At 45.1% G+C, this 14,611-nt stretch overlaps 2 protein-coding genes across 5 annotated transcripts in view; one reads left to right on the top strand and one right to left on the bottom strand.

Annotated features, from left to right (window-relative positions):
- Nucleotides 1-11,547, top strand: part of LOC109882560 (N-alpha-acetyltransferase 25, NatB auxiliary subunit-like) — a 33,935-nt gene extending 22,388 nt beyond the window's left edge. For 2 of the 3 annotated variants that reach the window (XM_031826329.1, XM_031826328.1), the window contains exons 21-23: nucleotides 8,682-8,792; nucleotides 8,897-9,046; nucleotides 9,135-11,547. In XM_031826329.1, coding sequence (XP_031682189.1) covers nucleotides 8,682-8,792; nucleotides 8,897-9,046; nucleotides 9,135-9,257 — 384 coding nt within the window. In that variant the 3' untranslated portion in view covers nucleotides 9,258-11,547. The remainder of the gene's footprint in view (nucleotides 1-8,681; nucleotides 8,793-8,896; nucleotides 9,047-9,134) is intronic. The other variant, XM_031826330.1, reaches the window with a different exon arrangement.
- A 65-nt stretch (nucleotides 11,548-11,612) lies between these two features.
- LOC109882559 (phosphatidylinositol transfer protein beta isoform-like) overlaps nucleotides 11,613-14,611 on the bottom strand; it is a 53,636-nt gene continuing 50,637 nt past the window's right edge. For both annotated transcript variants that reach the window (XM_020474657.2, XM_031826331.1), the window contains one exon: nucleotides 11,613-14,124. Coding sequence is in view for 1 of the 2 variants with exons in the window: in XM_031826331.1 (XP_031682191.1) it covers nucleotides 14,074-14,124 (51 nt within the window). In the remaining variant the exon portion in view is untranslated. The remainder of the gene's footprint in view (nucleotides 14,125-14,611) is intronic.

Raw genomic sequence — 14,611 nt, 5'->3', positions numbered from 1 at the left:
TCAGACTGACTGTGTGTGTGTGTGTGTGTAATACATGGTGATGTCTCCTGGTCAGACTGTGTGTGTGTGTGTAATACATGGAGGTGTCTCCTGGTCAGACTGTGTGTGTGTAATACATGGTGATGTCTCCTGGTCAGACTGTGTGTGTGTGTAATACATGGTGATGTCTCCTGGTCAGACTGTGTGTGTATGTAATACATGGTGATGTCTCCTGGTCAGACTGTGTGTGTGTGTAATACATGGTGATGTCTCCTGGTCAGACTGTGTGTGTGTGTGTAATACATGGTGATGTCTCCTGGTCAGACTGTGTGTGTGTGTGTGTGTAATACATGGTGATGTCTCCTGGTCAGACTGTGTGTGTGTGTGTGTGTGTGTAATACATGGTGATGTCTCCTGGTCAGACTGTGTGTGTGTGTAATACATGGTGGTGTCTCCTGGTCAGACTGTGTGTGTGTGTGTGTAATACATGGTGATGTCTCCTGGTCAGACTGTGTGTGTGTGTAATACATGGTGATGTCTCCTGGTCAGACTGTGTGTATGTGTGTAATACATGGTGATGTCTCCTGGTCAGACTGTGTGTGTAATACATGGTGATGTCTCCTGGTCAGACTGTGTGTGTGTGTGTGTGTAATACATGGTGATGTCTCCTGGTCAGACTGTGTGTGTGTCTAATACATGGTGGTGTCTCCTGGTCAGACTGTGTGTGTGTAATACATGGTGATGTCTCCTGGTCAGACTGTGTGTGTGTGTGTAATACATGGTGATGTCTCCTGGTCAGACTGTGTGTGTGTCTGTGTAATACATGGTTGTGTCTCCTGGTCAGACTGTGTGTGTGTGTAATACATGTTGATGTCTCCTGGTCAGACTGTGTGTGTGTGTGTGTGTGTGTGTGTAATACATGGTGATGTCTCCTGGTCAGACTGTGTGTGTGTGTGTGTGTGTGTAATACATGGTGATGTCTCCTGGTCAGACTGTGTGTGTGTGTGTGTAATACATGGTGATGTCTCCTGGTCAGACTGTGTGTGTGTAATACATGGTGATGTCTCCTGGTCAGACTGTGTGTGTGTGTAATACATGGTGATGTCTCCTGGTCAGACTGTGTGTGTGTAATACATGGTGATGTCTCCTGGTCAGACTGTGTGTGTGTGTGTTGTGTAATACATGGTGATGTCTCCTGGTCAGACTGTGTGTATGTGTAATACATGGTGATGTCTCCTGGTCAGACTGTGTGTGTGTAATACATGGTGATGTCTCCTGGTCAGACTGTGTGTGTGTGTAATACATGGTGATGTCTCCTGGTCAGACTGTGTGTGTGTGTAATACATGGTGATGTCTCCTGGTCAGACTGTGTGTGTGTAATACATGGTGATGTCTCCTGGTCAGACTGTGTGTGTGTGTGTGTTTGTAATACATGGTGATGTCTCCTGGTCAGACTGTGTGTGTGTGTGTGTGTAATACATGGTGATGTCAGACTGTCTGTGTGTAATACATGGTGGTGTCTCCTGGTCAGACTGTGTGTGTGTGTGTGTGTAATACATGGTGGTGTCTCCTGGTCAGACTGTGTGTGTGTGTAATACATGGTGATGTCTCCTGGTCAGACTGTGTGTGTGTGATACATGGTGATGTCTCCTGGTCAGACTGTGTGTGTGTGTGTGTGTGTGTGTAATACATGGTGATGTCTCCTGGTCAGACTGTGTGTGTAATACATGGTGATGTCTCCTGGTCAGACTGTGTGTGTGTCTAATACATGGTGGTGTCTCCTGGTCAGACTGTGTGTGTGTAATACATGGTGATGTCTCCTGGTCAGACTGTGTGTGTGTGTGTGTAATACATGGTGATGTCTCCTGGTCAGACTGTGTGTGTGTGTAATACATGTTGATGTCTCCTGGTCAGACTGTGTGTGTGTGTGTGTGTGTGTGTGTGTGTGTGTGTAATACATGGTGATGTCTCCTGGTCAGACTGTGTGTGTGTGTGTGTGTGTAATACATGGTGATGTCTCCTGGTCAGACTGTGTGTGTGTGTGTGTAATACATGGTGATGTCTCCTGGTCAGACTGTGTGTGTGTGTGTGTAATACATGGTGATGTCTCCTGGTCAGACTGTGTGTGTGTGTGTGTAATACATGGTGATGTCTCCTGGTCAGACTGTGTGTGTAATACATGGTGATGTCTCCTGGTCAGACTGTGTGTGTGTAATACATGGTGGTGTCTCCTGGTCAGACTGTGTGTGTGTGTGTGTGTGTGTGTAATACATGGTGATGTCTCCTGGTCAGACTGTGTGTGTGTGTGATACATGGTGGTGTCTCCTGGTCAGACTGTGTGTGTGTGTGTGTGTAATACATGGTGGTGTCTCCTGGTCAGACTGTGTGTGTGTGTGTGTAATACATTGTGGTGTCTCCTGGTCAGACTGTGTGTGTGTGTGTGTGTGTGTGTGTGTGTGTGTAATACATGGTGATGTCTCCTGGTCAGACTGTGTGTGTGTGTAATACATGGTGGTGTCTCCTGGTCAGACTGTGTGTGTGTGTAATACATGGTGGTGTCTCCTGGTCAGACTGTGTGTGTGTAATACATGGTGATGTCTCCTGGTCAGACTGTGTGTGTGTAATACATGGTGATGTCTCCTGGTCAGACTGTGTGTGTGTGTGTAATACATGGTGATGTCTCCTGGTCAGACTGTGTGTGTGTGTGTGTGTGTAATACATGGAGGTGTCTCCTGGTCAGACTGTGTGTGTGTAATACATGGTGATGTCTCCTGGTCAGACTGTGTGTGTGTAATACATGGTGATGTCTCCTGGTCAGACTGTGTGTGTGTAATACATGGTGATGTCTCCTGGTCAGACTGTGTGTGTGTGTAATACATGGTGATGTCTCCTGGTCAGACTGTGTGTGTGTGTGTAATACATGGTGATGTCTCCTGGTCAGACTGTGTGTGTGTGTGTGTAATACATGGTGATGTCTCCTGGTCAGACTGTGTGTGTGTGTAATACATGGTGATGTCTCCTGGTCAGACTGTGTGTGTGTAATACATGGTGATGTCTCCTGGTCAGACTGTGTGTGTGTGTGTGTAATACATGGTGATGTCTCCTGGTCAGACTGTGTGTGTGTGTGTAATACATGGTGATGTTTCCTGGTCAGACTGTGTGTGTGTGTGTGTGTGTAATACATGGTGATGTCTCCTGGTCAGACTGTGTGTGTGTGTGTAATACATGGTGATGTCTCCTGGTCAGACTGTGTGTGTGTAATACATGGTGGTGTCTCCTGGTCAGACTGTGTGTGTGTGTGTGTGTGTGTGTGTGTGTGTGTGTGTGTAATACATGGTGATGTCAGACTGTGTGTGTGTAATACATGGTGGTGTCTCCTGGTCAGACTGTGTGTGTGTAATACATGGTGGTGTCTCCTGGTCAGACTGTGTGTGTGTGTAATACATGGTGATGTCTCCTGGTCAGACTGTGTGTGTGTAATACATGGTGATGTCTCCTGGTCAGACTGTGTGTATGTGTAATACATGGTGATGTCTCCTGGTCAGACTGTGTGTGTGTGTGTAATACATGGTGATGTCTCCTGGTCAGACTGTGTGTATGTGTAATACATGGTGATGTCTCCTGGTCAGACTGTGTGTGTGTAATACATGGTGATGTCTCCTGGTCAGACTGTGTGTGTGTGTAATACATGTGTGTGTGTAATACATGGTGATGTCTCCTGGTCAGACTGTGTGTGTGTGTGTAATACATGGTGATGTCTCCTGGTCAGATTGTGTGTGTGTGTGTGTGTGTAATACATGGTGATGTCTCCTGGTCAGACTGTGTGTGTGTAATACATGGTGATGTCTCCTGGTCAGACTGTGTGTATGTGTAATACATGGTGATGTCTCCTGGTCAGACTGTGTGTGTATGTGTAATACATGGTGATGTCTCCTGGTCAGACTGTGTGTGTGTGTGTGTGTAATACATGGTGATGTCTCCTGGTCAGACTGTGTGTATGTGTAATACCTCGTGATGTCTCCTGGTCAGACTGTGTGTGTGTAATACATGGTGATGTCTCCTGGTCAGACTGTGTGTGTGTGTAATACATGGTGATGTCTCCTGGTCAGACTGTGTGTGTGTGTAATACATGGTGATGTCTCCTGGTCAGACTGTGTGTGTGTGTGTAATACATGGTGATGTCTCCTGGTCAGACTGTGTGTGTGTGTGTAATACATGGTGATGTCTCCTGGTCAGACTGTGTGTGTGTGTGTGTAATACATGGTGATGTCTCCTGGTCAGACTGTGTGTGTGTGTGTGTAATACATGGTGATGTCTCCTGGTCAGACTGTGTTGTGTGTGTGTGTGTGGTGTGTGTGTGTGTGTGTGTGTAATACATGGTGATGTCTCCTGGTCAGACTGTGTGTGTGTGTGTGTAATACATGGTGGTGTCTCCTGGTCAGACTGTGTGTGTGTGTGTGTAATACATGGTGATGTCTCCTGGTCAGACTGTGTGTGTGTGTAATACATGGTGATGTCTCCTGGTCAGACTGTGTGTATGTGTGTAATACATGGTGATGTCTCCTGGTCAGACTGTGTGTGTAATACATGGTGATGTCTCCTGGTCAGACTGTGTGTGTAATACATGGTGATGTCTCCTGGTCAGACTGTGTGTGTGTGTGTGTGTAATACATGGTGACGTCTCCTGGTCAGACTGTGTGTGTGTGTGTGTGTGTAATACATGGTGACGTCTCCTGGACAGACTGTGTGTGTGTGTGTGTGTGTAATACATGGTGATGTCTCCTGGTCAGACTGTGTGTGTGTGATACATGGTGATGTCTCCTGGTCAGACTGTGTGTGTGTGTGTGTAATACATGGTGATGTCTCCTGGTCAGACTGTGTGTGTAATACATGGTGATGTCTCCTGGTCAGACTGTGTGTGTGTGTGTGTGTAAAACATGGTGATGTCTCCTGGTCAGACTGTGTGTGTGTCTAATACATGGTGGTGTCTCCTGGTCAGACTGTGTGTGTGTAATACATGGTGATGTCTCCTGGTCAGACTGTGTGTGTGTGTGTGTGATACATGGTGATGTCTCCTGGTCAGACTGTGTGTGTGTGTGTGTAATACATGGTGATGTCTCCTGGTCAGACTGTGTGTGTAATACATGGTGATGTCTCCTGGTCAGACTGTGTGTGTGTGTGTGTAATACATGGTGATGTCTCCTGGTCAGACTGTGTGTGTGTCTAATACATGGTGGTGTCTCCTGGTCAGACTGTGTGTGTGTAATACATGGTGATGTCTCCTGGTCAGACTGTGTGTGTGTGTAATACATGGTGATGTCTCCTGGTCAGACTGTGTGTGTGTGTAATACATGTTGATGTCTCCTGGTCAGACTGTGTGTGTGTGTGTGTGTAATACATGGTGATGTCTCCTGGTCAGACTGTGTGTGTGTGTGTGTGTGTGTAATACATGGTGATGTCTCCTGGTCAGACTGTGTGTGTGTGTGTGTGTGTGTGTGTAATACATGGTGATGTCTCCTGGTCAGACTGTGTGTGTGTGTGTGTGTGTAATACATGGTGATGTCTCCTGGTCAGACTGTGTGTGTGTGTGTGTAATACATGGTGCTGTCTCCTGGTCAGACTGTGTGTGTGTGTAATATCAAATCAAATCAAATCAAATCAAATTTATTTATATAGCCCTTCGTACATCAGCTGATATCTCAAAGTGCTGTACAGAAACCCAGCCTAAAACCCCAAACAGCAAGCAATGCAGGTGGAGAAGCACGGTGGCTAGGAAAAACTCCCTAGAAAGGCCAATACCTAGGAAGAAACCTAGAGAGGAACCAGGCTATGTGGGGTGGCCAGTCCTCTTCTGGCTGTGCCGGGTGGAGATTATAACAGAACATGGTCAAGATGTTCAATGTTCATAAATGACCAGCATGGTCGAATAATAATAAGGCAGAACAGTTGAAACTAGAGCAGCAGCACAGTCAGGTGGAAGTTGAAACTGGAGCAGCAGCATGGCCAGGTAGACTGGGGACAGCAAGGAGTCATCATGTCAGGTAGTCCTGGGGCATGGTCCTAGGGCTCAGGTCAGTTGAAACTGGAACAGCAGCATGGCCAGGTGGACTGGGGACAGCAAGGAGTCATCATGTCAGGTAGTCCTGGGGCATGGTCCTAGGGCTCAGGTCCTCCGAGAGAGAGAAAGAAAGAGAGAAGGAGAGAATTAGAGAACGCACACTTAGATTCACACAGGACACCGAATAGGACAGGAGAAGTACTCCAGATATAACAAACTGACCCCAGCCCCCCGACACATAAACTACTGCAGCATAAATACATGGTGATGTCTCCTGGTCAGACTGTGTGTGTGTGTAATACATGGTGATGTCTCCTGGTCAGACTGTGTGTGTGTGTGTAATACATGGTGATGTCTCCTGGTCAGACTGTGTGTGTGTGTGTAATACATGGTGATGTCTCCTGGTCAGACTGTGTGTGTGTGTGTGTAATACATGGTGATGTCTCCTGGTCAGACTGTGTGTGTGTGTGTGTAATACATGGTGATGTCTCCTGGTCAGACTGTGTGTGTGTGTGTGTGTGTGTGTGTGTGTGTGTAATACATGGTGATGTCTCCTGGTCAGACTGTGTGTGTGTAATACATGGTGGTGTCTCCTGGTCAGACTGTGTGTGTGTGTGTGTAATACATGGTGATGTCTCCTGGTCAGACTGTGTGTGTGTGTAATACATGGTGATGTCTCCTGGTCAGACTGTGTGTATGTGTGTAATACATGGTGATGTCTCCTGGTCAGACTGTGTGTGTAATACATGGTGATGTCTCCTGGTCAGACTGTGTGTGTAATACATGGTGATGTCTCCTGGTCAGACTGTGTGTGTGTGTGTGTAATACATGGTGACGTCTCCTGGTCAGACTGTGTGTGTGTGTGTGTGTGTAATACATGGTGACGTCTCCTGGACAGACTGTGTGTGTGTGTGTGTGTGTAATACATGGTGATGTCTCCTGGTCAGACTGTGTGTGTGTGATACATGGTGATGTCTCCTGGTCAGACTGTGTGTGTGTGTGTGTAATACATGGTGATGTCTCCTGGTCAGACTGTGTGTGTAATACATGGTGATGTCTCCTGGTCAGACTGTGTGTGTGTGTGTGTGTAAAACATGGTGATGTCTCCTGGTCAGACTGTGTGTGTGTCTAATACATGGTGGTGTCTCCTGGTCAGACTGTGTGTGTGTAATACATGGTGATGTCTCCTGGTCAGACTGTGTGTGTGTGTGTAATACATGGTGATGTCTCCTGGTCAGACTGTGTGTGTGTCTGTGTAATACATGGTTGTGTCTCCTGGTCAGACTGTGTGTGTGTGTGTGTGTGTGTAATACATGGTGATGTCTCCTGGTCAGACTGTGTGTGTGTGTGTGTAATACATGGTGATGTCTCCTGGTCAGACTGTGTGTGTGTGTGTAATACATGGTGATGTCTCCTGGTCAGACTGTGTGTGTGTGTGTGTGTGTAATACATGGTGATGTCTCCTGGTCAGACTGTGTGTGTGTGTGTAATACATGGTGGTGTCTCCTGGTCAGACTGTGTGTGTGTGTGTGTAATACATGGTGGTGTCTCCTGGTCAGACTGTGTGTGTAATACATGGTGGTGTCTCCTGGTCAGACTGTGTGTGTGTGTGTAATACATGGTGGTGTCTCCTGGTCAGACTGTGTGTGTGTAATACATGGTGATGTCTCCTGGTCAGACTGTGTGTGTGTAATACATGGTGATGTCTCCTGGTCAGACTGTGTGTGTGTGTAATACATGGTGATGTCTCCTGGTCAGACTGTGTGTGTGTGTGTGTGTGTAATACATGGAGGTGTCTCCTGGTCAGACTGTGTGTGTGTAATACATGGTGATGTCTCCTGGTCAGACTGTGTGTGTGTAATACATGGTGATGTCTCCTGGTCAGACTGTGTGTGTGTGTAATACATGGTGATGTCTCCTGGTCAGACTGTGTGTGTGTGTGTAATACATGGTGATGTCTCCTGGTCAGACTGTGTGTGTGTGTGTGTAATACATGGTGATGTCTCCTGGTCAGACTGTGTGTGTGTGTAATACATGGTGATGTCTCCTGGTCAGACTGTGTGTGTGTGTAATACATGGTGATGTCTCCTGGTCAGACTGTGTGTGTGTGTGTGTAATACATGGTGATGTCTCCTGGTCAGACTGTGTGTGTGTGTGTGTGTGTGTGTGTGTGTGTGTGTGTGTGTAATACATGGTGATGTCTCCTGGTCAGACTGTGTGTGTGTGTAATACATGGTGATGTCTCCTGGTCAGACTGTGTGTATGTGTGTAATACATGGTGATGTCTCCTGGTCAGACTGTGTGTATGTGTGTAATACATGGTGATGTCTCCTGGTCAGACTGTGTGTAATACATGGTGATGTCTCCTGGTCAGAGTGTGTGTGTGTGTAATACATGGTGACGTCTCCTGGACAGACTGTGTGTGTGTGTAATACATGGTGATGTCTCCTGGTCAGACTGTGTGTGTGTGTGTGTGTGTGTGTGTGTGTGTGTAATACATGGTGACGTCTCCTGGTCAGACTGTGTGTGTGTGTAATACATGGTGATGTCTCCTGGACAGACTGTGTGTGTGTAATACATGGTGATGTCTCCTGGTCAGACTGTGTGTGTGTGTGTGTAATACATGGTGGTGTCTCCTGGTCAGACTGTGTGTGTGGTGCTGTGGGTGGCCAGTTACTCTGCCAGCGTCCTGCGACCGCTCAAGTCCAGCCTACAGAAGAAGAAGAAGAAGACAAAGGACAGCAGCACAGCCATGGTACACACTCACTACCGTCTCATCCTCCCCTTGTCCGCGTACAACCCTTCTGACACCATCCCTTTCGCCAAATAACTCTCTGCCCCCTTCCTCTGTCCCTATAGCCAGTGGTGCTGAGTGGCTTCCAGGAGTGGACTGGCAGCCTACAGGGCATTGTGACCCAGGCTCTGGATCACGTGAAGGGGCAGGAGGCCAGCCTGACAGCCCTCAAACTAGCAGCACTCACCTTGGGGGTGGGACACGCACAGACACAGGTCGGTAGGTCTAATTCAAAGCATGGTTCTTACTCCCCCCCCCCCCCTTGCCTTACATCTTTGTCTGTCTCTACCCTCTCTCTCCCAGGAGGAGTGTGGATTCACCAGAGCAGCCATGGACAAGGTTCAGACTAGTTATCTTGGCTCGCTGCAGGAGCTGGGAGATCTACTGAGGAAGAGAGCTGATTCGCTGAAGAGCCTCAAGTTCTGACCAGCAATCACCATCACCCTTCAATCAATATTGGCATACCTAATTATGACTATTATACTGGATCACCTCATCTAACTGTCCCCCCTGCTCCTCTCAAAGGAGGTGTTGCCTGCTACCAACAGTCTTTTACTTCATCGCCTTCCCTCTCCTTTTCCACATCTCCCTCACTCTGGGTGTCACTTTATATAACACAGGACTCCCACCATCACTGCTCTCTCTCAGCAAGGAATCACAGATATTTCCGGTATATTGTATGTGAACATGTCACAGAGAAGCTCCTCAAACATACTAAATAAGCAATTTTAGATCTACTCTAATAAATTATTGTACATAGTCCGCAGATGACAGATCAACTACCACAGCAACAACTCCTTGACTGAACGTGAATGAAATAAGAACTAAGCAACATTTTCCCCTTAGTTGTTTTTTCCTGGCCTCATGCTTCCATGGTGACAGATGAGAAGATCTGCTCCTGTTTTTCATGTTGGACTCCTCACTTCCCGAGCCTGACCTGGCAGCCCACTGTTGTCAGTGACACTCTTCTGCTCATAAGAACAAATGGGGCAGAGATGGTGCTTAGCTTACTGTATGAAAACGAGGACAGCTAAACAAAGAAGGTTCTTGGCGTATTGTACAAGCAAGGAAAGCTGAACGCGGCCCCAACTCTGAAAAGCTTCTGAATTTTTGGTTTCAGAAGTGCACAACTCCAGTGCTGATTTTAGGCCTTGACTTTTAGCCAGCAACCTGGGAAACGAGTTGTCTGCACTCCTCTCCGGGCAACCAGTGACTTAATAGGTCAGTTTAGAGCAGATGAGTATACTACAAGGTAGGATCAAAGAGTTAGCCAGCTAACTTGCCTAAATATATATATTTTTTTAAGGATGAGCTTAGTCTAATTGACTCAACCACATAGATGTTTAGCTTTCTTAATGAACCTGGTTAACTCATTGCACCTCTGGTTGGTTTCCTCACCCTGCTCCCCACCAGCCTTTCAATCCCAAACTCCCCCTTTGGTTTCTTTGTTTGAAACCCTCTGTAGTTATTGGAATACCTGAATCTGAAAAGTCATGTATTTGCATTCTGTCGGTGGAAAGTATATGTAGCTTGCCTGGTTTAGTTAAATTAAGTCAGTGGATGGTTTGTTTTAACACTGTAGGAGAGAAACCAGACAAACCGATAGTTATACAACCTGTTTATTCAGAGGTGCTAGTGTTAAATGCTGTGGAAACAGTTCTCTGACAATGGCTGAAACCCAAAGTTAAGATATCTAAATGTGAAGGAGACAACCAACGTGTCCGATTTGCAATGAAGATGGGAAATGTTTTTGAAATGGTCCTTCATTGTCTCTTCAGGGTGCATCTCGCTGCAATGATCTCGCTGCAATTCATTTCACTAACCAAAACTGTCAATGGCCGTGTTCGAGAGCATCAAATATGACTCATTATTAGATCGGTCACAATTTACCAATGATATATTGCGGTTTTGATCTTCTCTAACATGGCCGTTGTGTCTTAAAAACGTTGCTCTGTTATGGCGTTTCACCTGCTAGCTACCGATATACATTAGGGTCACGTTCAGTAGCATTGTGGAACGCTCTAAAATGTGTTCTAATCAATGCATTTCTATCTGGAGGCAAACTAAGGGCTCTATTCAGTCTATCAGCGTGATTGACATTTTTAAAGGCAATGTTCGAGTTAGTGCATTTCCACATATCTTTGGGAGCGTGGACATGGTTGGATCAAATTGGGGGAAAGCTGAATTTTATGCAATTCTGTGATCTCGCAACGCTATTAACCAATTAAAGCTCACTATAGCTTCCAGCCCCTATTGGATTAGCAGTTGATACCTAGCCTGCTTGCTAGCAACCACATGGGGGTGAAGCTATAATGCTATCCAAATTATCCCGTTATGTGGAAATCTTTTAGGGGAGACTGCAAAACAAAACGCATCTCGGCTCAATCTAACGCTACAGCGATATTGAATAGAGATCTAAACTAGTAGACATGTTTACAGCCGGGGGCACTGAGACTGACTAATATCAGTCTATATGCTTTGGTTTATTTTATCCTTTTTAAACAAGACGAGGGCAGGGACGTTGAACAGTTTGATCCTCCCACACTGACCCCCGGACCCTCTCTAGAGGCTGTCAGTGGACTCATTGAGGTGCTGAGAACGAAGTGGTCGACAATCTGGAGTGCCATCAATTTATACCCATCCTGTCTCTTTTGCTAGAAAATGGGAAAACAAACACTGGAATGTTATATAAAATAAATCAGTTTGTCTCTGAAAATACAGAGTAGGCTATTTATTAACTGTATATTCAGTATGATGTCAAATTAATAGCACAGCACTGGGTGGAGTTTTGTGTTAAATTTTAATAGATATTCTGTTATTGTCTAGACCTTGGCACAGCTCAGAAGCTGTGAAAAACAAAAATATTAACATTTTACATTCACTACATGATCAGAAAATATACATTTATATGCATTGTTGAAATTTATTTTGCAAGTGCTTAGGCATGATGACCATACAGATACAATGGACTGATGGCCAGTGTTTCTGAATCCATTCCTGGGGGGGTACACACAGTTTTCCAGCTCATCTCTAACACACCTGATTAAAGTAATCAGTGGCTTGGTGAAAACTAGTTAATTCAGTTTTAGTGTTGGGCTGGAATGAAAAGGGGGCACCTCTGGGGACCCCCAGGACTGAGTTAAGTGATACTCCATTAGGCCCTTCTAACCCTGGCTCACATCACTGGTACTTCTATAAAGACTAATCCAAATCATCACCTGCGACAGTTATGGGTCACATTGGCTGCATCTACACAGGTAGCCCAATTCTCATCTTTTGACCAGCCAGATGGGATGTGGAGGGAAAAATATCAGAACTGGGCTGGCTGTGTAGATGCAGCCATTGTCGGATGCAGCTGTGTGACCCAACAGGAACGGCTAAAATCTAAAAAATAAAAAAAACATCCCAAAAAAATAGGAGAAACACAATGGACAAAAGAATACAACTTCTCCTTTTAACAGTGTCTCTCTTCACTCCAAGGCTTCATGATCCTGGAGATCAAAATGTAAAACAACATAACGGGAATAAACTATCAAATATCCTTATCTGTTAATGCTGCAGCAGGTAGCTACATGGTTGCGCTGATGGAGAATGTGTGATTATCCACACAAAAATATTTTCTTTGCATACTAAGACATGCATTATCCCATAGACACACTACATTCACAGGGGTAATATAACTACAGTATGGCTGAAAGCGGAACATTTTTACCTAAGTCACAGCTCTAGGAACATTACTTTCTCCAATCCTAACCTGTCAGAGCAGTGTCTGGACTGCCCACTGATCTGACAAACTTTCCAAGAGTAATACAACCTATTCTAAACCTCAACACCCTATCTACTATATGTGCACTACATATAGGGAACAGGGTGCCATTTGAGTCAGCTCCCTACTATATATAATTACAGTACTGGAGATAGAGGTCATCTAGAACAGGGTTTTCCCCAAACACGGTCCTGCCCCCCACCAGGGGGCCCCAGGAAAGAGTTTGGGAAACACTCCTCTGGAGTGGACCTGACCATGTTTTATAACCGTGAATATGAAATAAGAGGACAGTCAACACTACAGTGGTAGAAATTAGCTGTCCTGTGGGAATACCAGTTTGAGACATCAGTCACAAGGGCAATGTATTTCTGTCCCTCCTAACGGTGCAGCAGACCTGGGTATCTATCAAATACTTTTAAAGTATTTCAACGCCACCAAATTCTAGCCCCGAAGTCATTAGCGACGTGACTACAGGTAAGCAGAAAGCAAAAGGGGCAGGAGGGTTTAATTCCATCTGTTCTCCATCATCCGAGTAGAATGACACCTGAAATACAGGTACAAGTGACAGCTGATCTAGCAGCTCTGAAATGTATGAACTCAGCGAACACTCACTTGGGGCAAACAATGGATGAAATGTTTCAAACCTGAACACATTAAAAAGGAAAACACATCGGATCAAAGGACAGCAATGCAACAAAATCGGTCAGAGGGCAGGAATCATATACATGCATGTCAAACCACTCAACAGGCCTGGACAGGGTCAAATCAAAAAAACATCCTCCAGCCACCTGCCAGACAGGGGTTGATGTGCTAAATCGACTTCCCAAATGGCACCCTATTCAGACCCGGCCCTCTGGCCAGAAGTAGTGCACTATATGGAATAGGGTGCCATTTTGGACTTATTTCAAGTCTGCGGACCCCCACACCTCGGATAAGGGTTTCTACAGAACTTAGTCTTGAGGGAGGAGACCGAAACAAGGATGAAGCCAACTAGAGCCATGACAGATACAGAAGCCAACTAGAGCCATGACAGATACAGAAGCCAACTAGAGCCATGACAGATACAGTATCCAACTAGAGCCATGACAGATACAGTATCCAACAGGGAACAAAATACAGAAAACAAAAACAAGTGATCCGATTCCAATTTAGGGGGAAACTATAACATATACTGAGGACTGTAAAATAACATTCTAGTCTGATTAAAAGGATTGGCTTTGAGTGTATTGGATACAAATGAAGCCTGTCTCATAATTAACTAACAATTATAGTTACAGGCAATTTAAATGTACTTTCTGTGCAAATCGTTTTTTAAATGTGAATAGGAGGCGTGTGATTGGGGGTCGGTACACTACTATTGACCAATCAGGACAAACCCCTATATGAATCATGGGAGACAGGAAGTAGAGCAGCTGACTTCCTCTTCTTTGTGAGCTTGGTGACATCATCATCATGGAAGGGTTTGGTTGGTCGACCTCACTGCTCATGAGCAGCACTCATGCCTCGGACCTGACCTGAACTACGCAGCTGGCGTAGGAAGTAAACAGATTATAGTCACACATGGGTCACACAGTGAAGGACAAAATGTGTGTCTGTAGGAGAGACTGAGGTGATGGAGTGAACATATTCTCTCTTTCCATCATATATTATAATATATATATATATTATATATTAATTATATATATATTTATATATATTAATTATATATATATAATTATATATATATTTATATATATTAATTATATATATATTTATATATATTAATTATATATATATATATAATATATATATATATATATAATGTAGCAACAGCTAAACGTACTACATTGTGAACTAATGGCCAATGTTTAGTTCATGAAATTGAGAATAATGTTTCCTCTTTACTAGCAGTCACATCACTTCAACCCATCTCCATCATAGTGAAAACTCCTCTTTCCATCTGTAGGCAACATGATACATGCAGAAAGATGGCAGAGAGCAACAGGGTAGGAGCGCTGCCCCAACACCTGGAACC

The sequence above is a fragment of the Oncorhynchus kisutch genome, linkage group LG6 (assembly GCF_002021735.2).
Source record: "Oncorhynchus kisutch isolate 150728-3 linkage group LG6, Okis_V2, whole genome shotgun sequence".
Classification (NCBI taxonomy): Eukaryota; Metazoa; Chordata; class Actinopteri; order Salmoniformes; family Salmonidae; genus Oncorhynchus; species Oncorhynchus kisutch.
Note: the sequence above shows the minus strand (reverse complement) of the source record. Positions and strands in the feature narration are given on the sequence as shown.